General features: G+C 44.9%; 1 protein-coding gene across 5 annotated transcripts in view; it reads right to left on the reverse strand.

Moving 5' to 3' along the window:
* Positions 1-26509, reverse strand: part of ARHGEF25 (Rho guanine nucleotide exchange factor 25) — a 500546-nt gene that overhangs the window by 284685 nt on the left and 189352 nt on the right. Inside the window, exon 1 of one of the 5 annotated variants that reach the window (XM_073613765.1) lies at positions 16573-16889. The exons of 3 other annotated variants lie outside the window; for them this stretch is intronic. In XM_073613765.1, the coding sequence (XP_073469866.1) occupies positions 16573-16666 (94 nt within the window). In that variant the 5' untranslated portion in view covers positions 16667-16889. Of the gene's footprint in view, positions 1-16572; positions 16890-26509 lie in introns of those variants that run through there. One more of the 5 variants, XM_073613766.1, reaches the window with a different exon arrangement.

Below are 26509 nucleotides of genomic sequence, written 5' to 3' on the forward strand. Positions count from 1 at the left end.
AACCACCCCCTGATTCTAGTTATACTAGGGCAGATCTGTTATTCTACATTTCATGCACCATGCCTATGCACAAAAATAATCACGGGACTTTTTTTTCCATCTCATTTCATATTAAGGTTGAATATATATTTATTATTATTATTATTTATGAGCGTAACAGAAAAGCTCACAATACAACAAAAACAGGAATGTAATACAGTTGCAAGCAAATCAGTTCACAAATTCCATATTGCACCATTCAGACCAATAATTAAGAGTATGAACAGAATCACGTAATAAAACTTATTTTATATTAAATGACATGTCACCAGCCAAGACCATGCAACTGCTACAGGACCCTGTACTGCCTAGTTACATAATGTTCTCTGCAAGCAAAAAAGATCTGGCAAGTATCACACAAAAATTCATATTGCTCAGGTAAGAGCCCATTCACACAGGCAACATGACTTCCAGCGCGACTTTGGGAGGCAACTTGGACACGACTTGAGTATGAATCACAGCGTGACTTGGGGCGACTTCAGCGCGACTTGGGGCGACTTACAACACGACTTGAAGTCGCCTCCAGGGCAGGGAACTTACAAGTGTCCAATCAGAGCTTATCAGCTCAGGTGACATCATTCTTGTTCCTGTAAAGTTCCTGTAAAGCTTCCTGTAGTTGCCTCACTATGAACGGTGATCAGACTTGGAGGCGACTTCCATTGAAATCAATAGGTACAAGTCGCCTAGAAGTTGGATTGAAGTAGTACAGGAACCTTTTCTGAAGTCGGAGCGACTTCAATAGTGTGCATTAAGATGGCTCTCTTTCACTTACATTAATTTTATCATGTCGCGCGACTAGGGGCGACTTCAAGTCGGATCCAAAGTCGCCCTTGTGTGAATGGGCTCTAATTCTTTCAGACCACTTTTACATTGTAGCCATTCATATCCTGTTATTCAACCTAATGCCCCATACACACGATCCGAAAATCCGTCAAAAGATCGTCTGTTTTTTTTTTTTGCAAGCTAGTCGTATATCGAACCTGAAGAGTTTACTAAAGTTGTGAAAATTCTCGTACGACAGAATAAAAAAATCGGAAGTGATGTCATGTGTTGTAGTGTATTTGTATTGTATTTTCAGATGACAACTGTACTGACTAAGCGAAAATCGTACGATTTGGTATCGTACGAAAAAAATTTTTGTGCTTGTCCGATCGAATAATATCGGATGAACTGTCGTGATCGGCTCTCGGAAGCTCTTTACTAACGATCTGATTATCATACGTTCGCGTAGAAAACTGTATTTTTTGTCCGATTTTCAAATCGCGTGTACGGGCCATTAGTCTAGTCCAGGTCCCAGTAGGCAGCTCTAACCAGACAGATACTGTAAATACAGTGCCTTGCAAAAGTATTCACCCCCTCTTGGCATTTTTCGTGTTTTGTTGCCTCACAACCTGGAATGAACATGGATTGTTTGAGGATTTGCATCATTTAATTTACAGAACATGCCCACAATTTTGGTACAGTTTTTGCTCAAGAATATCCCTGTATTTAGCACCATCCATCTTTCCCTCAACTCTGACCAGTTTCCCAGTCCCGACTACTGAAAAACATCCCCACAGCATGATGCTGCCACCAACATGTTTCACTGTGGGGATGGTGTTCTTTGGGTGATGTGATGTGTTGGGTTTGCGCCAGACATAGCGTTTTCTTTGATGGCCAAAAAGTTCAATTTTAGTCTCACCAGACCAGAGCACCTTCCTCCATACATTTTGGGAGTCTCCTACATGCCTTTTCGCAAACTCAAAACGTGCCATTTTGTTTTTTGATGAAAGTAATAGCTTTCTTCTGGCCACTCTGCCATAAAGCCCAACTCTATGGAGCGTACGGCTTATTGTCGTCCTATGTACAGATACTCCAGTCTCTGCTGTGGAACTCTGCAGCTCCTCCAGGATTACCTTAGGTCTCCATCCTGCCTCTCTGATTAATGCCCTTCTTGCCCAGTCCGTGAGTTTTGGTGTATGGCCGTCTCTTGGCAGGTTTGCTGTTGTGCGATGTTCTTGGTTATAATAGCTTTGATGGTGCTCCTAGGGATCATCAAATATTTGGATATTTTTTTTATAACCTAACCCCAACTTGTACTTCTCAACAACATTGTCCCTTACTTGTTTGGAGAGTTCCTTGGTCTTCATGGCAGTGTTTGATTAGTGGTGCCTCTTGCTCAGGTGTTGCAGCCTCTGGGGCCTTTCAAAAAGATGTGTATATGTAATGACAGATCATGTGACACTTAGATTGCACACAGGTGGACATCATTTCACTAATTATGTGACTTTTGAAGGTAATTGGTTGCACCAGAGCTTTTTATGGGCTTCATAACAAAGGGGGTGAATACATACGCACATGCCTATCAATTTTTTATTTCTGAAAAATAGTTTTATGTATATATTTTTCTAATTTTACTTCACCAACTTAGACTATTGTGTTCTGATCTATCACATATAATTCAGATTAAAAAAAGAAAAATTAAACTAAAGGCTATAATGTAACAAAATAGGTAAAATGCCAAGCTGGTAAATACTTTTGCAAGCCACTGTACATAGGTAATAGAAAAAAAAATATGGTAACTGTTTTACCTGCAGATAGTTTGCTCTGTAATGGATCTACTCTTTTTATACATCAAATGTCTGCATAGCAAGAGGGTGACATTATTCAGAATGTTTCATTCCACAGACTCCATGCAACTGACCTATCTACTTTGGACTCTTTTTGGTTGTCATTAGGATTATTGAACCGATTTGCAAATCAGGTACATTGCAATTCTTTTTACACAATCTGCTTAAATGTATTCATGCAGATTTCTTCTCAGAATCATATAATCTATAAATCATGATTTTGAGGATTAGAGAATTGCTTGATTCTCTGCCCATCAGGCAGATCTGCATGGATATTATGGAAAAATGTCAGTGTGCCGTTTCCATCTGTCTGCTCTGCAGGGAATTATACAGTTCAGGAATGTAGACAACCCTGACTCATGCATTGCATGAGGTTCAGCAGAGTTGATGTACCTGCATGAATGGATTTGGGAGAAAAAACATTTTCATTTACTGATTTCCTTCAATTCTCTCCAATCATTGTACTTGGTGTTGCCCACTCGGAGCTCTCTCCTCTAAACTCATCCAACTTCTCACATTTATCAGATTACAAAGAAGTTACTACCATTACAGGGCTGGTTTCTTTTTGAAATCAGTCTCTTGTAATGTTCAGGAGGTTAGGTCAATTCTTTGACATATTTTAAAATATTTTAAAGCAGAACTCCAGGTATGGATTTTATTGCATAATTACTTTGGCTTGGATCAATGTAAGTATGCATATTGATGTAAGTAAGCATATGCTGCACTTGATCGCTGAGAACGCAGAGATTCACTGTAGTAGTTGCAGTCGCTGCAGTGATTGCCTCAGTCTTCTGTGCCAAGTCTACTACAGTCATTCTCCGCTTCTGCAGGTATTGGCCAGGAATGGCATATGCATTCTTGCATTGGTCCAAGCTGGAAAAATATAACTTGCAAAAAAATCCATACCTGAAATTCAGCATTAAAGCGGAAATAAACCCTGATGGGTTTTACTTCCTATTTTGCTCTCTACAAAGCCTGCAAAGTAAAAGTTTAATGGGCTAGTATGCATCGCATACTAGCCCATTATGTGGCACTTACCTGCAAATGAAGCCCGCGCTATCCCCGCTGCAGGCCGCATCCATCTTCGCCCCTCTTCCTTCTGGGGCCGCGGACTCTGGCTGTGTGACTGGACCTGCGTGATGTCACTCCCGCGCCTGCGCACCGGAGCCACCAGTCACGGCACTCGCTTAGGAAGAAACATCTTGAAGGGTCTTCCTTCACAGTGCATGCGCCGATGACATCATCGGCGCACTACAAGGTAATTATATCCTAAATGGGGCGCATTTAGGAGATATTAACAGTACCTATAGGTAAGACTTATTCTAGGCTTACCTATAGGTACAAGTTCTAAAAAGGGGTTTACAACCACTTTAAGCCTATCAGAAGGTAGATTATCCAGTCTTTTGGTGTTCGACTTATTCTAGGCTTACCTATAGGTACAAGTTCTAAAAAGGGGTTTACAACCACTTTAAACCTATCAGAAGGTAGATTATCCAGTCTTTTGGTGTTCGACATGAGTAATACCATAATAATTCACCTATATTTAACGGTTTAAGGGAGCTAAATAAAAAAAAATAAGAGTAAAGGCCTGTACACAAGATCACAAAATCATACAACAATATTGCTTTCATAGCGATCGTACAATAATCTAAAACGTTAGTACGCAGCTTTCGTCCAAATTTTTCCTAAGAGACAAACACAAAAATTTCTCTTGTACGATACCAGATCGTACGATTTTTGTTTAATCAGTACAGTTTTCATCCCAAAGTACAATACAAATGCAATACAACACATTATAACACTTCCAAATTTTTATTCTGCCCTACGAGAAATTTTGTAACTTTAGTAATCTTTTCATTTTCGATATGGAGACTAGCATACAAAAAAGAATGGACAGTTATTCATCCGATAATCTCATCGTGTGTACCAGGCTTAAAGGGCATGGAAAATATACCAGCTGTCCAAAGTAACCAAACTTTTTTCTTATATGGGAAAATAAAATAAAGGAATTAATAAACCCTGCTTCTCACCGCCCATTTTCCATTTTTTTTCTCCATTTCTCTTTAGCTGAAAATAAACCAACTAAAAATATCATATTCCATACCTCATGACTATTCCTCTACAAATGACTTATGGCATACTTCACGGCAATCAAAGTTCATTGCTACACTTGTTTTTAGTTAACCTGTGGCCTTTCTGCAAACTGTAAAAAGTGACAAGTGCAGCTATACGGTCACCTGATCTATTTTTATGTGCGTAAAAAAAATTTGATCTTCATTGAGTTTCCAGTCACATTGCTGTAGTGTCCCCTACTTTTATATTCAGGATGACATGTAGGTGGATATGGGACAAACTTTTCACTGCCAATTTCCAATTTGGTACTGAGAACCAGCTGCCTGACAGATGTGGATCATCCTTCATTACAGGTAAGTGGTGTAATTTCAGCTATAGGAGCAAAATTATTTTTTGACTAAACTTCAGCTTTCAAGGATAGGCTCACCTTTACTAACATGTAACATGTTGATAATACCACCCCCCTCACCTCCAAAAGCCCTTCCCTGTTACATTGAGGCTGTTATGGGCTCCACCCACATAGCTGCATCATTCATTCACAGCGATCTGTGAATGAATAAACTACAAGTTCCATCTGCTACCGCAGTCCAGTTCTCAATGGACCATGAGCACGCTGACCAGTACCCCGGTAGTCCATTGACACTTCCTGCAGTTCAGTAACTGTCTGCCTGTATAATGGTACAGGCAGAGAGCTATAGACAGTGTCTGCTAGAGCCTAACACTGCACCTGCGAGCCACTGATCATGTGCTATTGATTAGGTTGAATGGTACAAAAATGAAAACACCAAACCAAAATGTAATAACAGGGATTGGACTGCTGAGGAATGGGGTAGTCGTTTTCCCTGATGAGTCCCCTTTCCAATTGTTTGGGGCATCCAGAAAAAAACGAGGCCGGAGAAGAAAAGGTGAGCGCTACCTTCAGTCCTGTGTCATGCCAATAGTAAAGCATCCTGAGACCATTCATGTGTGGGGTTGATTCTCAGCCAAGGGACTGGACTTACTCACACCTTTGCCTAAGAACACAGCCATGAATAAAGACTGGTAAAAAAACATCCCCTGAGAGCAACTTCTCCCAACCATCCAAGAACAGTTTGGTGATGAACAATGCCTTTTCCAGCATGATGAGCATCTTGCCATAAGGCAAAAGTGATAACTAAGTGGCTCGGGGAACAAAGCATTGAAATTTTGGGTCCATGGCCAGGAAACACCCCAGAACTTAGTCCCATTGAAAACTTTCGTCAATCTTCAACAGGTGGGTGAACAAAAAAAACCCCACAAATTCTGACAAACCCCAAGCATTGATTATGCAAGAATGGGCTGCCATCAGTAATAATGTGGCCCAGAAGTTGATTGACAGCATGCCAGGGAGAATTGCAGGGGTCTTGAAAAAGAAGGGTCAACACTGCAAATATTGACTCTTTGCATAAACTTAATGTAATTGCCTTTGACACTTATGAAATGCTTATAATTATACTTCAGTATACCATAGTAACATCTGACAAAAAGATCTAAAAACACTGAAGCAGCAGACTGTGAAAAAAAATATTTGTGTTATTCTCAAAACTTTTGGCCACAGCTGTATATCCTATCAAATAGGCTCTTGGGCACACAATTGTTGGAAAATCTTAAGGACATTTCATAGGAGGAGATTGAATTAAATTGCCACGTGACCAGTTTTCTTGGACATCACAACAACTAAAATCAGCCCTTGAAAACCCTAGTTCAGGTATCCTCAAACTACGGCCCTCCAGCTGTTGCGGAACTACACATCCCATGAGGCATTGTAAAATCTGATATTCACAGACATGGCTAGACATGATGGGAATTGTAGTTCTTGAACAACTGGAGGGCCATAGTTTGAAGACCCTTGCCCTAGTTACACTTTAGCTTTAAAGTAAACGTAAAGTAAATCTATATTCACTGTATACACTTTCATTATAACATCAGTATTGTAATAGTAATACAAACAATAGGCATTTCTAACAATACAATATAATCGTAATTGAAAAATCTCCTTTCATGTAGTGAGTTCTGCCTGTCTGCTGGCCATCTCTTTCCACAACTTCCTACATTCCCTGCATGCTTTGCAGCTACTCCTCTGATGCTTACTTTTCATTTCTAAGGACTACGTATCCCATGGTACCTTGCTGCCTGCAAGCAGTGATTCCTGTACTGACTCCACCTCCTGAAACTCCTCCTCCTAGCTCCTCTGTAGTTCAGAAGGCAGACTCTGTGAAATATGTGACACAGAAGTGCTTACTCACAGGACATAGTGATTAGGTGACACAGAATTCAAGGAAGTAAATGTGTGGGGATCTTTACAAAGTAAGTTTACAAACTTCAAGATCGTTCATAATAATAAGATTAGGCTAGAAATAATTTATATACAATGTGGAAATGAACATATCATCTTAAATTTAGACCATAGATACACTTTAAAACAACTCTTGTCACAAAAACTGCTATCAAGTCCAAAGCCTCCAAGCTCCATTATTATACCTGAATACCAAGCCATTTCAACAAGCAAAGTTCCAATATTTCCTGGTTACCACCAAAGCGTTCCAGCCTCCTACCACACATTCCTATTGCGCTATTTACAGGATGGACTGTCCCATTGGTCAAAAGGAGCATGCAGTAAACAGGAAGAGGCGGGCAAGCTTCAACATGACCTGGAAGTGTCAAAGCTTTCCTCATGAGTTTTGGACAGAACAATGAGGTTGGAGCTTGGTGCAGTTATAAACCTCAATCATGAAATCTGAACATAGCATATCCCTCTAAAGTGTGTACTTGTCTCACTTAAAGTGATTGTAAGGGTTCGTTTTTTTTTGTTTTAAAATAACAAACATATCATACTTACCTCCACTGTGCAGCTCATTTTACACAGAGTGGCCCCCGAACATCCTCTTCTGGGGTCTCTCGGCGGCTCTCGCGGCTCCTCCCCACATCAGATAACCCCCTAGGAGAAGCGCTCGCCCGAGGGGGTTACCTTGCGGGCACGCTTCCGGGTCCAGCATTCAGCGTCCATAGCCGCCGAGTGTATGACTCGGCCCCGCCCCCTGCGTCATTGGATTTAAATGACAGCAGCGGAAGCCAATGGCTGCGCTGCTATCAATCTATCCAATCAGGACACGAGACACCGACCGGAGCTGGTGTGCTCGTTCCCGTCGCGCAAATTTCGGGGCTCAGATAAGTATAAGGGGGGCTTGGGGGCGCTGCTGCATTAAAAAATGTTTTTCAACTTAATGCATTAAGGTGAAAAACGGAGAGGGTTTACAACCCCTTTAAGAGCACTTAGGCTTCATGTACACTGCAGCTGGTAATTGGACGTTTAGGAGCAGTTGGACCCCTGAATTCTCCTCAATGTTATCTTATGAGTACATGTACACTCAGGCATTTATAGTCGTTTAGAAGCAGTTGAGGTTAGAAGCATTTTTTGTGAAAGCAAAAATTTGCGTTCAGGACGGTGGTTCAGTGCCGGTTCACACTGCTGCGCTGTGAATTTGTTCAGTTTTTTTTGTCCTGTGTGAGGTGCGATTTTACCGCGAATTTTAGGAGTTGGACATAGCTGCGATTGAGGTTCTAGCCAATGGAATCATAATGTAAAAAAAAAAAAAAAAAAAAAGTGTTAACTTCCTGTGCACTTCCTGGTTTTTGTGGAGAGTAGTGTGGTGGAATTCGCACATATCTGAACCAACAATGCGATTTCAGAACGATTTACATTGATGTCTATGGAGACTAAATTCGCAACGCTGTAAACTCCCACAAGACACTTTTTTTTATCGCATCGCATTCGTAGGGGAAACGAAACGCATGTATGTGAACGACCGTCATTGAAAACAATGACTTTATGGATGACATGCGAATTTAGAATGTTTTTGACGCATCACATTCGTTATGAACTTGCATCAGTGTGAACTGGCACTCAGGGGCATTTGAAATGTTAAATGCTTGTAACAGCGTGTATGGCTTAATGTACACGGGATGTTTTACAACCTCCCCTGAACCATTTAACTTGACAGATAGTAAACAACATTTAAAAAACGTCCGTTTTGCCGCGTTTACATTTAGGATCGATTTTTTTAACCACTTCCCATCTCGCGCATAGTAATATGATGGTCGCAAGGTGGCTCTGCCATCCTGGGCGGCCGTCATATGATGTCCTCGACCCCCCGGCCGACTAGGGGACACGCGCGTGCCGCTGTGCCACTTAGGAGCTGATGTGGGTGCCTGGTGGCTGTGATGTCCGCCGGGCACCCGCGATTGCTTGTCATAGAGCAGAGACGTGGATCTGTGTGTGTAAACACACAGATCCACGTCCTGTCAGGGGAGAGGAAACAGATCGTATGTTCCTTGTATATAGGAACACCGAACAGTCACGTCCCCCAGTCAGTCCCCTCCCCCCACAGTTAGAATCCCTCCCTAGGAAACACATTTAACCGCTTGATCGCCCCCTAGTGTTAACCCCTTCCCTGCCAGTGACATTTATACAGTAATCAGTGCATATTTATAGCACTGATCGCTGTATAAATGTCAGTAGTCCCAAAAAAGTATCAAAAGTGTCCGATATGTCCGCCGCAATATCTCAGTCCTGACAAAAATCACAGATTGCCGCCATTACTAGTAAAAAAAATAAATAATAATAATAAAAATGCCAATCTATCCCTTATTTTGTTGACGCTATAACTTTTGCGCAAACCAATCAATATACACTTATTGCGATTTTTTTACCAAAAATATGTAGACGAATATATATCGGCCTAAACTGAGGAAGAAATTATTTTTGTTTTTTTTTTAAATTGGGATATTTACTATAGCAAAAAGTAAAAAATATTGTGTTTTTTTTCAAAATTGTCGCTATTTTTTGTTTATAGCGCAAAAAATAAAAACCACAGAGGCGATCAAATACCACCAAAAGAAAGCTCTATTTGTGGGGGAAAAAAAATGATCAAAATCTCATTTGGGTACAGTATTGCAAGACGCAATTGTCATTCAAAATGTGACAGCACTGAAAGCTGAAAATTGGCCTGGGCAGGAAGGGGATGAAAATGGCCTGTATTGAAGTGGTTAAAAAAAAAAAATTCCAAATTGTCAAAAATGAAAAATGCCTGTAAACATAACGTGGCTAAACACGAGTTACCATGTTTACACACGTTTACAAGCTGTTACAGGCGTTTGGCGTTTCAAATGCCTCTGAACATACGTCCTGAACGCATTTATTTTGCTTTCCAAAAAATGCATCTGATTTCAACTGCCTAGAAATGACTATAAATGCCCCTGTGTACATGTACTGATAAGATAATATAGAGGAGACTTCAGGAGAAGCTGAAAAAAAATGTCCAACTGCTCCTAAGGCTTCATGTACACTGCTGCTGGTAAATGGACGTTTAGGACCAGTTTGCGTGTTTTTTTCAGCTGCTCCTGAACTCTTCTCTGTGTTCAACAGGGTCATTTATAGTCGTTATCTGACAGCTTTTCTCCAATGCCTTATTTGTTTATCACTAACCATTAAAATAACCCTTCCAATGTTTATAAACCTTCAAAAGGTTGTCAGGTTGTTTTTAAAATGAGCTTTTGAAATTTTTGAGATTTGGTGTACTTGCTAAGGACTCATTTAGGCTAGGGTCACACTTCTGCAAACGCGGGACTGCATGTAAATCGCACGCTTTCCCGCACCTGCAGCAAAAATGCGTTGATGTTAGCAGACGCAATTCTTAATTTAAAAAAAAAAAAGCAGCCCCATGCACGGAAACTGCACATAGGAAGATGCGGTTTCCCTGTGGCTGCAATCTTGTAAAGGTGCAGGTACCTTTTCTCTGCATTCTCCGTAGGTACGGCAGCCCATTCGAATAAATAGGCTGCTGTGCTCATGCAAACGGGAAACCCCAATAGTGTGAACCTAGCCTTTCAATGCGGATCACTTTTCAGAAAGCATCACAGGCACAGCTGTCGGGCATTCAAGTAGCGCTACTGCCGCCTCCGGAGTGCTGTTTTTCTTTTTTTTTTGCAGCCAAACCAGGTTCTTGAATAGGAATGCTGTGCTGCAACTGTGAGCCTAGCATTTGGTGGTCCTGCCTGCCGAATGCAATACAAAGCAAAGCATTATAGCATGTGTACAGCCCTATCTGGCTGCCTTTGCAGCTTAAGGGGCAGTCGGGGTGGGGGTGAGGCAATAAAACCATGTCTTAACTACCTTTTTTTACCGCCCACTGAGCCGAAGTGTAAATTAGGTGCAAGGGTTCTAGCTGATTGTTTATGGGTACATCCCAATGTAAAAAAGCTGCCAAGAGCATCGAAGTAAAAAGGCTGATTTTTATCTGTTCACCATTCCTGTCTAAAAATGATGTCTTAGAATTAAGCTGGTCACATATGTTAGGATTTCTCTTGTTTAGCCTGTGGACTGAATGAGATCAATTACTTAAAGAGGAGCTCCAGTTCGTAAAAAAAAAAAAATAATTATATATATATATATATATATATATATATATATATATATATATATATATATATATAAAGTCAGCAGCTACAAATACTAATATAAGGACTCTTACAATACCTGTCCAGGGATTCTGCGATGTCAGCACCCCGAGCCGATTTATCAATCAGCTTTGGGTGCAGGCGCTGGCATTGTAAGTAAGGGAAACCACCAATGAATCCTTCAGGTTTCACAGTCGGTTTCCTACCACGCATGCGGGAGTCGTGCTGCGCTTTCTGAATGATCCCGCCATCTTCTGGGACCTGTGTGTGTCCCAGAAGGCAGTGGGGGGAAAAAGGAGGGGCCAGAAATATCATAGATTGCTGATTTTACCCGGAAGTGGGAGTGGGTACCTGTCAAAACCAGGTACCTGCTCCCCCTCCCCTCCAAAAAAGTGACAAATATGGCAGTGGAGGGAGGGGGGGTGAGAACAAGTGGAGCTTACCCTTTTGGGGGAAGCTCCACTTTAAACCCCCTTACCATGCTAAACAGTGCAGATGGATAAATCTACAGTACAGCAAATTGCATTCTAACAGATGGTACCTGTGGCTGTCAGAATGCACAAAGAGTGCCAGCATCTGGCTGGATGCAGATGCTGTTCGGCTGAGAACTTTCTAACCAGCTCTTTCTAGAAAAGTCTATAGACTTTAAGCCTGTTGATACCGACAGGGCCACCCATAAAACATTATAAACGATTCATCAGGAATCAGTAGAAATTCCATCAACGCATCTGACTTCACCAATGTCTTATAAATAGAATCTTGACTTTCAGAACATTCTGCATCTATCCTGAAAGCAACTTGGCCAAATTCAATAAAACCACCGAAGATATTTTAGATGAGAGACAAACAGCTGTTTGATGCACAGTATACAGATTATAGAAAAGTATTACACACTATCAGATTAAAAAGGCTGTGCACAAGATAGAAGGCATCCGCAGCTTATATATAAATAGGTTTATGTGCACATATTCACATTATTTTCCAATTTTTACGATATCACTGCTTTCTGAAAGGACCTTTTTTTTTAAAGTCTAATGCCCTGTACACACGACCGATTTTCCCGTCGGAATAAACTCTGAAGGTTTTTCCGACGGCGTTCCGACAGAATTCCGCTGAAATGGTCTTGCATACCCACGATCACACCAAAGTCCGACCGTCAAGAACGTGGTGACGTACAACACGTACGACGGGACTAGAAAAAGGAAGTTCAATAGCCAGTAGCCAATAACTTCCGTCTCGTACTTGCTTCAGAGCATGCGTTGTTTTTAGTACGTCGGAACAGCATACAGACGAGCGGTTTTCCCGATAGGAATTGGTTCCGTCGGAAATATTTAGAACGTGTTCTCTTTCTAGGTCCATCAGAATTTTCAATGTACAAAGTCCGATGAGGCATACACATGATCGGAATATACGGTGAAAAGCTCCCGTCTGACTTTTTCTGTCGGACATTCCGTGTGTACGGGGAATAAATTCCCCTTTTCATTCAAGGGCTCCAACAGGTAAAAAGTTGTGTAGCTTTACATGGTTCGAATCTCTGCTGGTCCCTGCTGAACCTGCCAATTGATTCGAACTGTCTACAGCCAGTTTAAGAATATAATCTATGGAGTGTTCTCCATATATCCATGTCACATGTATGTAATATCATAGGGTTCATTTATCCACACATTTTTTGACTTAACTTGACATCTTTGATTGCCAGAGGCATTATTGTGACATGGCCCATGTAGTTTTACCACAGATACACATCACTTAAAAAAAAAAGTACCAATCCACAAGAAAAGATCAATAGGTAATACGAAGTTTTTGCAAACCTGATCTCAAGCAGCCCTGACATGCCAGGAAACACACCCATGTGGGACAAGATTTTGGATAAGAGATCTTGTCTTCATACCATTCATTTCAACAACTACCAACCCATATGATTATATGTGTATTTCATGCATGTTATTTACCTGTAAAAACCACCAAAAGCCCTTAAACTGCTACTGGGTGCCACCATCTTGGATGTGATGTCAGTAGCCTCAGCAGGCTCAAAGGTGTTGCTTCGGTGAAAGTCTATAGTATTCCCCTTCACTCCTTTAGCCCTGGTTCACACTGGCGCGAGAGTTCAAAGTCACATGACAAGTCGCACCCCATGAACGGCAATGGATCCGTTCTAATCGATGCGACTCAAGTCATTCCGACTTAGAAAAAGGTTCCTGCACTACTTTTGGTGTGACTTCAGCATTGACTTCTGTTATAGAATTCGTATGCAGGCTGCAATGATGTCGTGCAGGGATGTCAGATTCAAAGTCGCGCAGAAGTCACGGCAGTGTGAAACGGGGATTACCAGAGATTATATAAAAGATTTTGTAGGAAGCTGAGGGGAGGGGTGAAGGAGCTTGACCAGCACATACAGTAATTAGTGGCTCCCAGAAGAGGAAAGGGTTATGACTTACGAGAAGGGAGGGGATTGTGCTAGGAAAGGGACCCTTCTGAAGTAGGCACATTGCAAGTCAATAAAAAATAATTTAGAGGAGGGGAAGATGCTGCAGGTATTGTATATGTTTTTAGCTTGGGGGTAGGGTCTCTTTAAATTGTCTATGTAGCTTTACCATGGATACACATCACTTTAAAAAGTAATCCCAATTTACAAGACAAGAGCATGAGATAACATAGAACCTTTCCAAACCAGTCCTCAAACAATCCTGATATAGTAGGTAAATCTAGAATTAAAGTATCTTGCCACCATATTTGAGTCCAAAGGATAGGTTTATTCCAAACAAAATTCTATATATCATTGCATACTCCTTCCCCCTTCACCTGGACTTGAAGAAATAAAGATCGAAATAGGGCATGTGGACTCAAAGAATATTGCAATTTTTAAAAATATGAGTGCCCTGGCACAGCAATGGTGAGCGATCGGTCCAGGTCGTTGAGTCCACATACCCCGTTTTCAAGCCCAGATGAAGGTAGTTAAGTAGAGCCCCAGAAACGCATTGGCTTTCATATACCAAATATCTGGAATAAACCTATCTTCTGGACTCAAATATTATGGTGTGAAGTTCAATTCTAAATTTACCTCAATCACAATCACAGGTAAGTGTAGAAAATCTTTGGGTGTGCAGCAGCTGAAAGCTCAACATTCATGTTCTTCGCAGTCACACCACTATAACAATGTTGGATGATGTCCTTCAACCAAACAGGTTTCCAGCTCCTTTAACCTACAACTTGATGCTGGACAAGATTTCAGACTAAGGCTAGCCATACATTATACAATTTTCCTTTAGCAAAACCATATACTATGAGGTCAAACCTAAACACTTTCAAATTTGTATGCAATCAGGCAGACCCTTGCACTACATAGTCAAAGGTAAATCTAAAAGGAGATTGAACAAGAAAATTGTACAATGTATGGCCAGCCTAAGAGTTAGTCTTATATGTGCTCGGCCTGGACAGACCCATCACCCTATCCTACTCCCTGACTGGTCCCCACGGTCTCCTTCCCAGTACAGGCCCATCTGACACATGTAACAATATTCAGTGATGGATTTAGACAATGCAAAATTCCTTTCATGGGGAATCACTACTTCCAGACAACCTCCTTCCCATATGAGAGAGAAAAATGTGACATTTGTAGAAGGGGTTGGCTCATCATCTTGGTAATGGGGGTTCTATCACTGATGGCCACTAATGATCAGGGGTGCTGGTGGACTATGGGAGGGGGCATCACACAGTCTGTGTACACTTCAGAACACTGAGCACCGAGGGAACCTGTACACATCCCAGCAATATCACTATACAGGGACATTGTATATACAGGACACCCAGCAATATCACTATACAGGGACATTGTATATACAGGACACCTGGCAATATCACTATACAGAGACATTGTATATACAGGACACACGGCAATATCACTATACAGGAACATTGTATATACAGGACACCCGGCAATATCACTATACAGGGACATTGTATATACAGGACACCCGGCAATATCACTATACAGAGACATTGTATATACAGGACACCCGGCAATATCACTATACAGGAACATTGTATATACAGGACACCCGGCAATATCACTATACAGGGACATTGTATATACAGGACACCCGGCAATATCACTATACAGAGACATTGTATATACAGGACACCCGGCAATATCACTACACAGAGACATTGTATTTACAGGACAACCGGCAATATCACTATACAGAGACATTGTATATACAGGACACCCGGCAATATCACTATACAGGGACGTTGTATATACAGGACAACCGGCAATATCACTATACAGAGACATTGTATATACAGGACACCCAGCAATATCACTATACAGGAACATTGTATATACAGGACTACCGGCAATATCACTATACAGGGACATTGTATATACAGGACACCCGGCAATATCACTATACAGAGACATTGTATATACAGGACACCCGGCAATATCACTATACAGGAACACTGTATATACAGGACACCGGGGAATATCACTGTACAGGAACATTGTATATACAGGACACCAGGCAATATCACTATACAGGAACATTGTATATACAGGACACCCGGAAATATCACTATACAGGAACATTGTATATACAGAACACCCGGCAATATCACTATACAGAGACATTGTATATACAGGACACCTGGCAATATCACTATACAGGGACATTGTATATACAGGACACCCGGAAATATCACTATACAGGAACATTGTATATACAGGACACCCGGCAATATCACTATACAGAGACATTGTATATACAGGACACCTGGCAATATCACTATACAGGGACATTGTATATACAGGACACCCGGCAATATCACTATACAGGAACATTGTATATAGGGGACACCCGGCAATATCACTATACAGGGACATTGTATATACAGGACACCGGGGAATATCACTATACAGGAACATTGTATATACAGGACACCGGGGAATATCACTATACAGGAACATTGTATATACAGGACACCGGGGAATATCACTATACAGGAACATTGTATATACAGGACACCCATCACAGCGAACACTACAGAGAAGACAACACACAGTGCAAGTTCTCTCCTCTGCAATCCAAGTGGGAACCATCCCATGCTGTAGATGTGACTGTCTGCTGGGCTGTGCTGGCTGCAGAGACATCGCACATCGGAATGTCAGAGACATGATCAGCAAAACAGCAGAGACTACTGGATGGAGAAAGTCGGGGGACATTAGAAGATCAGAGAATCGGGGGACACTGAGACATCGGGGGCAGTGTCAGAGCAGGGAGACTGGGAGATCGGGGGATACTGGGAGATCGGGGGATACTGGGAGATCGGGGACACAGACAGACAGACAGAGAAGGGACGTAGCGGGGATCGCACTCACCTCTCACCCGGGCGTAGCAGCAGCTGCACTGAGACAAGACTTTACGGAAGAGGTTTTGGCAAGCACAGCCGTGGCGTGGTTTGCCCCCTCTCATTGCTCCCCAGGCATGGCGATGCCGAGCCCCCCACTCCAGAGCATGCCGGTGAGGAGGATGGTGCACCCCCGCTGTGTCCCCCCTGGAGGAGAGGAGCGGAGGAGGGAGGAGCGGACAGATCTACACTATGAGCGGAGAGAAGAGCCAGCTGCTGCCCTAATGCTGGAGAGAAGAGAAGAGGAGCTGAGCGGCTGTACGGAGCTGTCACTGAGAGCTGAGCTCTAGGAGGAGTCAGTGCGGCTCTTCCATACAATGAGTCTTCCCCCCATCACTACCCACTGCACCGATTCCACACCGATCACTCCATACACACCACCTTCCATACAATGAGTCTTCCCCCCCATCACTACCCACTGCACCGATTCCACACCGATCACTCCATACACACCACCTTCCATACAATGAGTCTTCCCCCCCATCACTACCCACTGCACCGATCACTCCATACACACCACCTTCCATACAATGAGTCTTCCCCCCATCACTACCCACTGCACCGATTCCACACCGATCACTCCATACACACCACCTTCCATACAATGAGTCTTCCCCCCATCACTACCCACTGCACCGATTCCACACCGATCACTCCATACACACCACCTTCCATACAATGAGTCTTCCCCCCCATCACTACCCACTGCACCGATCACTCCATACACACCACCTTCCATACAATGAGTCTTCCCCCCATCACTTCCCACTGCACCGATTCCACACCGATCACTCCATACACATCACCTTCCATACAATGAGTCTTCCCCCCATCACTACCCACTGCACTGATCACTCCATACACATCACCTTCTATACAATGAGTCTTCCCCCCATCACTACCCACTGCACCGATCACTCCATACACATCACCTTCCATACAATGAGTCTTCCCCCCATCACTACCCACTGCACCGATTCCACACCGATCACTCCATACACACCACCTTCCATACAGTGAGTCTTCCCTTCATCACTACCCACTGCACCGATTCCACACCAGTCACTCCATACACACCACCTTCCATACAATGAGTCTTCCCTCCATCACTACCCACTGCACCGATTCCACACCGATCACTCCATACACACCACCTTCCATACAATGAGTCTTCCCCCCATCACTACCCACTGCACCGATTCCACACCGATCACTCCATACACACCACCTTCCATACAATGAGTCTTCCCCCCATCACTACCCACTGCACCGATTCCACACCGATCACTCCATACACATCACCTTCCATACAATGAGTCTTCCCCCCATCACTTCCCACTGCACCGATTCCACATCGATCACTCCATACACACCACCTTCCATACAATGAGTCTTCCCCCATCACTACCCACTGCACCGATTCCACACCGATCACTCCATACACACCACCTTCCATACAATGAGTCTCCCCTCCATCACTACCCACTGCACCGATCCCACACCGATCACTCCATACACACCACCTTCCATACAATAAGTCTTCCCCCCCATCACTTCCCACTGCACCGATTCCAGACCGATCACTCCATACACATCACCTTCCATATAATGAGTCTTCCCCCCATCACTACCCACTGCACCGATCCCACACCAATCACTCCATACACACCACCTTCCATACAATGAGTCTCCCCTCCATCACTACCCACTGCACCGATCCCACACCGATCACTCCATACACACCACCTTCCATACAATGAGTCTTCCCCCCATCACTACCCACTGCACCGATCACTCCATACACATCACCTTCCATACAATGAGTCTTCCCCTCATCACTTCCCACTGCACCGATCCCACACCGATCACTCCATACACACCACCTTCCATACAATGAGTCTTCCCCCCATCACTTCCCACTGCACCGATTCCACACCGATCACTCCATACACATCACCTTCCATACAATGAGTCTTCCCCCCATCACTACCCACTGCACCGATCCCACACCGATCACTCCATACACACCACCTTCCATACAATGAGTCTTCCCCCCCCATCACTACCCACTGCACCGATTCCACACCGATCACTCCATACACACCACCTTCCATACAATGAGTCTTCCCCCCATCACTTCCCACTGCACCGATTCCACACCGATCACTCCATACACATCACCTTCCATACAATGAGTCTTCCCCCCATCACTACCCACTGCACCGATCACTCCATACACATCACCTTCCATACAATGAGTCTTCCCCCCATCACTTCCCACTGCACCGATTCCACACCGATCACTCCATACACACCACCTTCCATACAATGAGTCTTCCCCCCCCATCACTACCCACTGCACCGATCCCACACCGATCACTCCATACACACCACCTTCCATACAATGAGTCTTCCCCCCATCACTTTCCACTGCACCGATTCCACACCGATCACTCCATACACATCACCTTCCATACAATGAGTCTTCCCCCCATCACTACCCACTGCACCGATCACTACATACACATCACCTTCCATACAATGAGTCTTCTCCCCATCACTACCCACTGCACCGATTCCACACCGATCACTCCATACACACCACCTTCCATACAATGAGTCTTCCCTTCATCACTACCCACTGCACCGATTCCACACCGATCACTCCATACACACCACCTTCCATACAATGAGTCTTCCCTCTATCACTACCCACTGCACCAATTCCACACCGATCACTCCATACACACCACCTTCCATACAATGAGTCTTCCCCCCATCACTATCCACTGCACCGATTCCACACCGATCACTCCATACACACCACCTTCCATACAATGAGTCTTCCCCCCATCACTACCCACTGCACTGATCACTCCATACACATCACCTTCCATACAATGAGTCTTCCCCCCCATCACTTCCCACTGCACCGATCCCACACCGATCACTCCATACACACCACCTTCCATACAATGAGTCTTCCCTCCATCACTTCCCACTGCACCGATTCCACACCGATCACTCCATACACACCACCTTCCATACAATGAGTCTTCCCCCCATCACTACCCACTGCACCGATCACTCCATACACATCACCTTCCATACAATGAGTCTTCCCCTCATCACTTCCCACTGCAACGATCCCACACCGATCACTCCATACACACCACCTTCCATACAATGAGTCTTCCCTCCATCACTACCCACTGCACCGATCACTCCATACACATCACCTTCCATACAATGAGTCTTCCCCCCATCACTTCCCACTGCACCGATCCCACACCGATCACTCCATACACACCACCTTCCATACAATGAGTCTTCCCTCCATCACTACCCACTGCACCGATTCCACACCGATCACTCCATACACACCACCTTCCATACAATGAGTCTTCCCCCCATCACTACCCACTGCACCGATCACTCCATACACATCACCTTCCATACAATGAGTCTTCCCCCCATCACTTCCCACTGCACCGATCCCACACCGATCACTCCATACACACCACCTTCCATACAATGAGTCTTCCCCCATCACTACCCACTGCACCGATTCCACACCGATCACTCCATACACACCACCTTCCATACAATGAGTCTTCCCCCCATCACTACCCACTGCACCGATCCCACACCGATCACTCCATACACATCACCTTCCATACAATGAGTCTTCCCCCCATCACTACCCACTGCACCGATCCCACACCGATCACTCCATACACACCACCTTCCATACAATGAGTCTTCCCCCCATCACTACCCACTGCACCGATCCCACACCGATCACTCCATACACATCACCTTCCATACAATGAGTCTTCCCCCCATCACTACCCACTGCACCGATCCCACACCGATCACTCCATACACACCACCTTCCATACAATGAGTCTTCCCCCCCATCACTACCCACTGCACCGATTCCACACCGATCACTCCATACACACCACCTTCCATACAATGAGTCTTCCCCCCATCACTACCCACTGCAATGATTCCACACCGATCACTCCATACACATCACCCTCCATACAATGCCTCTCCCCCTCACCCTCCATCATTGCATCGATCACTGTACACCGATCACTCCATACACATCACCTTCCATACAATGTCTCCCCCCCCACCCTCCATTACTGCATCGATTTCTCCATACCGATCACTCCATACACATCACTTTCCATACAATGCCTTCCCCTCCATACTCCTCTATCACTGCACCAATCCCAGCACCAGGGCCGGACTGGCCTATCGGGATAGTGGGAAATTACCCGGCAGGCCGCCCGCCCTGGGGCTGCTTTGAGCTGTGGCTGTGACCTCCGGGCCGTCGGCCCAGTGTTGCCAACCGCCCATTCATTTACGGGAAGCCTGTAAATTTCAGCCTGTTTTAGGGCTGCCTGTAAAAAATATGGCTGCTGGTCAACTGTGCATGCACCGTTCGGAAACTAGCCAGGCTCGGGAAAGCCCCTACACTAGGGTTGCCACATCATCTCTTTAATCCAGGACACATATTAATTACACAGGTTCTGAGGCTGATTTAATGCAGATAAGGCACCAAGTGAGTTTCATTACCACCTTAATCAGCCACAGAACCTGTGTAATTGATGTGTGTCCTGGATTAAAGGGATAATGTTGAAACCCTACCCTACACGCTCTGCCATATTTGCATTATGCGCAGTGACATATTGGCACTCGGTCTCGGCAGTGGCACGCGCCTCTCCACATAACGGCCTGGTAAGACCGGACCCCTCCACAGCCTCTGACCACCTCCTGTTACTGTCCTATACCATGTCTGCACAGCCTATGACCACCTTCTGTTACTCTCCTATACTATGTCCGCACAGCCTCTAACATGTCCTTTACCATGTCCGCACAGCCTATGACCACCTCCTGTACCATGTCCACACAGACCTATGACCACCTCCTGTACCATGTCCGCACAGCCTCTGATCACCTCCTATACCATGTCCGCACAGCCTATGACCACCTCATTTACCATGTCCGCACAGCCACTGACACCTCCTGTACCATGTCCGCACAGCCTATGACCACCTCATGTACCATGTCCCCACAGCCTCTGACATTTCCTGTACCATGTCCCCACAGCCTCTGACATCTCCTGTACCATGTCCCCACAGCCTCTGACATCTCCTGTACCATGTCCCCACAGCCTCTGACATCTCCTGTACCATGTCCCCATAGCCTCTGACATTTCCTGTACCATGTCCCCACAGCCTCTGACATCTCCTGTACCATTTCCCCACAGCCTCTGATATCTCCTGTACCATGCCCCCACAGCCTCTGACATCTCCTGTACCATGTCCCCACAGCCTCTGACATCTCCTGTACCATTTCCCCACAGCCTCTGACATCTCCTGTACCATGCCCCCACAGCCTCTGACATCTCTTGTACCATGTCCCCACAGCCTCTGACATCTCCTGTACCATGTCCCCACAGCCTCTGACATCTCCTGTACCATGTCCCCACAGCCTCTGACATCTCCTGTACCATGTCCCCCATAGCCTCTGACATCTCCTGTACCATGTCCCCGCAGCCTCTGGCATCTCCTGTACCATGTCCCCACAGCCTCTGACATCTCCTGTACCATGTCCCCCATAGCCTCTGACATCTCCTGTACCATGTCCCCGCAGCCTCTGGCATCTCCTGTACCATGTCCCCACAGCCTCTGACATCTCCTGTACCATGTCCCCACAGCCTCTGACATTTTATTTATTTCAGGTACTTATATAGCGCCGTCAATTTACGCAGCGCTTTACATATACATTATACATTCACATCAGTCCCTACACCCTCAAGGAGCTTACAATCTAAGGTCCCTAACTTACATTCATACATACTAGGACCAATTTAGACAGGATGCAATTAACCTACCAGCATGTCTTTGGAGTGTGGAAGGAAACCAGAGTACCCGGAGGAAACCCACGCAGACACAGGGAGAACATGCAAACTCCAGGCAGGTAGTGTCGTGGTTGGGCTTCGAACCAGTGACCCTTCTTACTGCTAGGCGAGAGTGCTACCCACTACACGACTGTGCCTCCTGTACCATGTCCCCACAGCCTCTGACATCTCCTGTACCATGTCCCCACAGCCTCTGACATCTCCTGTACCATGTCCCCACAACCTATGACTAGGGTTGCCACCTTTTCTTCAGTCAAACCCTAACACTTTAGTGGCGCACAGCAATTTTGTTTTGTAGTATAAACTATACATACATGTTGCTATTAAATAACATTTCTAATCATATGAAGTTAATAACAAGAGTCCCCCTTTACATTAGAGTCTACAGAGTTCCCCTTTTACATCTGAACTCGCAGAGTTCCCTTTCACTGTAAGGGGGAACTCTGCAGACTCTGTTGTAAGGGAGAACTATGGGGCCTCTAACATAAGCAATGCTCTGGAAATCATGGTTTAAGAAGGGACACTGAGAACTCTGATGTACGGAGAAGACTCTGATGTAAGGGGAAACACTGTGGCCTCTAGTGTAAAGGGGAACTCTGATGTAAGGGGTGCTCTGAGAACCCTGATTTGCCTTAGTGTACTTACTCAGATGCAGGAGAGAGAAGAGGGGAGACTTCAGTCACAGACAGGGATGGATGGTGAGCTCACTCACCCCTTGGCAGTCAGCACCTCTCATCCAGATGTATCTGAGGCTGCTGGACTTCAAATTTCCAGACCCAGCTTTCCTATTCTGAGGCACAGCGCTGGGTATTGGAGTATGGGCAGACACAGAGGGGTAGGGGTGGGGGGAAGAGGTGCAGATCAAGCCCTCTTCTCCCGTCTGTGTGTTTGGGGGGAGGGTTGTTAGTGCTGGCTTTGGACAGTGTGAAAGAGTGTAACAGAAACTCTCAGCTCAACTGCAGCCAACAACCCTGCTGGGAAGCCATAGTCCAGTCTAAATAATGTGTCCGGGTTTCAGGCAGTCTGAAACCTGGACACACAATTCCAAACCCGAACTGTCCGAGTGAATCCTGGACAGGTGGCAACCCTACCTATGACCACCTCCTGTACCATGTCCCCACAGCCTCTGACATCTCCTGTAGCATGTCCACACAGCCTCTGTGATGTTATGCTATTGGGCTGGTATAATAATGCTATGGGGCTGGTATGAAATTTCCAGGGCTAGTTTTTATTTCCTTTTCGGCCCTGCACAGCACCTTACATACAATGCCTCTTCCCTCCCTCCTCCATCACTGCACTGATCCCACACTAACCACTTCACACATACACCACCTTCCATACAATGCCTCTCCCCCCCCCTCCTCCTCCATCACTGCACTGATTACTCCACACACACACACCACCTTCCATAAAATACCTCCCCCCCCCCTCCATCACTGCACCAATCACTCCACCTTCCATACAATGCCTCTTCCCCCACCAGTGGCGGCTGGTGGTATATTTTTTTTTGGGGGGGGGGGGCGGCAAACAATGCAGCCACAGCCACCCCCCCTCTCACCGGTTGGCCACCAGCCCCGCACTTACCTCATTGGTCGCAGGCAGCGCTTCCTCCAGGCGTCGGGCGGCAGCTTCCCCTGCATCTCCTCCTCCTCGTGATCTTGGCGGCTTGGCGACTCACTTCCTGACTGGCCGGGAGGAGAGGAAAACTGGGTAAAGATGGAAGCGCCTTCAGCAGTGACAGCGCGCTGCTGGAAGGCTTCGTTCTAACTGACTCAGGTACTCATAGACAACCACTTGATCACCAGAAGATTTTACCCCCTTCACGACCAAAACAATTTTTAGCTAGTCAGCACTGCTCTACTTTAACTGGCAAGTGCGAGGTCATGCAACACTGTACCCAAATTGAATTTTTAACATTATCACAAATATAGATTTCTTTTGGTGGCTTATTTTTTATTTTGTGATATATATGAAAAAAGACCTAAAATCAAATTTCTCCATACATTTAAACCAAAATGTATTCTGCTACATGTCTTTGGTAAAAAAAAATCCCAATAAGTGTATATTAATTGGTTTGTATGAAAGTTATAGGGTATACAAACAATGGTATACGTACTGGAATTTATGCGGCTATAGACACTATACTGTAATGGAGGTGATCAGCGTCTTACAATGGGCCCGTGATAGGGTGGGGGCAATCTGGCGCTAACAGACACTGGCTGAGAGGAACACTGACTGACACAGACGTCACTAGTGATACTAATGCAGTGATCAGTGATAATACTGACACTGGCTGGGAAGTGGTTAACACCCAGGGGCGATCAAGGAGTTAGTTGTGTGCCTAACAAGTGTAATGTGTGCTGCTTTTACTTACTAATCTGGCTGTTTTTTTCTCCTTGCTTTTCAGGGATAAAAAACAGCCAGATCGGTGTTCCTATGTACATAGAGTTCTGTGTGTTTTTAAACACACAGAACTTTGTGTGTGATTGGACACAGCCAATCAGCAGGTTTCAGTCAAAATCATTGGCTAAAATCTGCTGGCAAACTGGTGCTGTGTCCAATCATAGCACAGGTCAACAGGGGGCACATGCATGCATGCCCAAACCTGAAAGCAAGCTGAAGCTGGCAACAGACATGTCCGTTGCCGAGCCTGCACCTGCCACCCGCTCGCGGTGAGTGCTGCTGGCTCCCCTCCAGTCCACAATCATCTTCTACAGCTCACACTACATTCACACGAGCACACAGAGGCAGATAGTTATAGCTGCGTTCTGAGGAGGCTAAGCTGTGCCTCTGGACGCAACAACACTCTGTACTATGGCTGTGTACAGAATGGCTGATTAGCTGGGGCCAGTTTGTCTGCAGCTAGAACTCCACAGAAACTCTAACTCAGAATGCTAACTGTCTGCATCCAGGGTCAGTTGGAGGTTCTGCTCACATGGAAGCACTTGGATGAGCAGCTACAGTGTCTTGCAAACGTATTCACCCCCCTTGGCATTTTTCGTGTTTTGTTGCCTCACAACCTGGAATTAACATGGATTGTTTGAGGATTTGCATCATTTAATTTACAGAACATGCCCACAACTTTGAAGATGTTTTTTTTTTTTATTGTGAAACAAACAACAAATAGGACAAAATAACAGAAAAAGTCTATGTGCATAACTATTCAGCCCCCTAAAGTCAATACTTTGTAGAGCCACCTTTTGCGGCTATCAGAGCTCCAAGTCGCTTTGGATAAGTCTCTATGAGCTTGCCACATCTTACCACTGGATTTCTGTCCATTTCTCCTTGCAAAACTGCTCCAGCTCCTTCAAGTTGGATGGTTTGCGCTTGTGAACAGCAATCTTTAAGTCTGACCACAGATTTTTTATTGGATTGAGGTCTGGGCTTTGACTAGGCCATTCCAACACATTTACATGTTTCACCTTAAACCACTCAAGTGTTGCTTTAGCAGTGTGTTTGTGGTCATTGTTCTGCTGGAAGGTGAACCTCCATCCTAGCTTCAAATCACACATAGAGTGGTAGAGGTTTTGCTCAAGAATATCCCTGTATTTAGCACCATCCATCTTTCCCTCAACTCTGACCAGTTTCCCAGTCCCGACTGCTGAAAAACATCCCCACAGCATGATGCTGCCACCAACATGTTTCATTATGGGGATGGTGTTCTTTGGGTGATGTGATGTGTTGAATTTGAGCCAGACATAGCGTTTTCTTTGATGGCCAAAAAGTTCAATTTTAGTCTCGACAGACCAGAGCACCTTCCTCCATACATTTTGGGAGTCTCCCACATGCCTTTTGCAAACTCAAAATGTGCCATTTTGTTTTTTGCTGAAAGTAATAGCTTTCTTCTGACCACTCTGCCATAAAGCCCAACTCTATGGACCGTACGGATTATTGTCATCCTATGTACAGATACTCCAGTCTCTGCTGTGGAACTCTGCAGCTCCTCCAGGGTTACCTTAGGTCCCCGTCC

The sequence above is a fragment of the Aquarana catesbeiana genome, linkage group LG02, assembly GCF_042186555.1.
Source record: "Aquarana catesbeiana isolate 2022-GZ linkage group LG02, ASM4218655v1, whole genome shotgun sequence".
Taxonomy (NCBI): domain Eukaryota; kingdom Metazoa; phylum Chordata; class Amphibia; order Anura; family Ranidae; genus Aquarana; species Aquarana catesbeiana.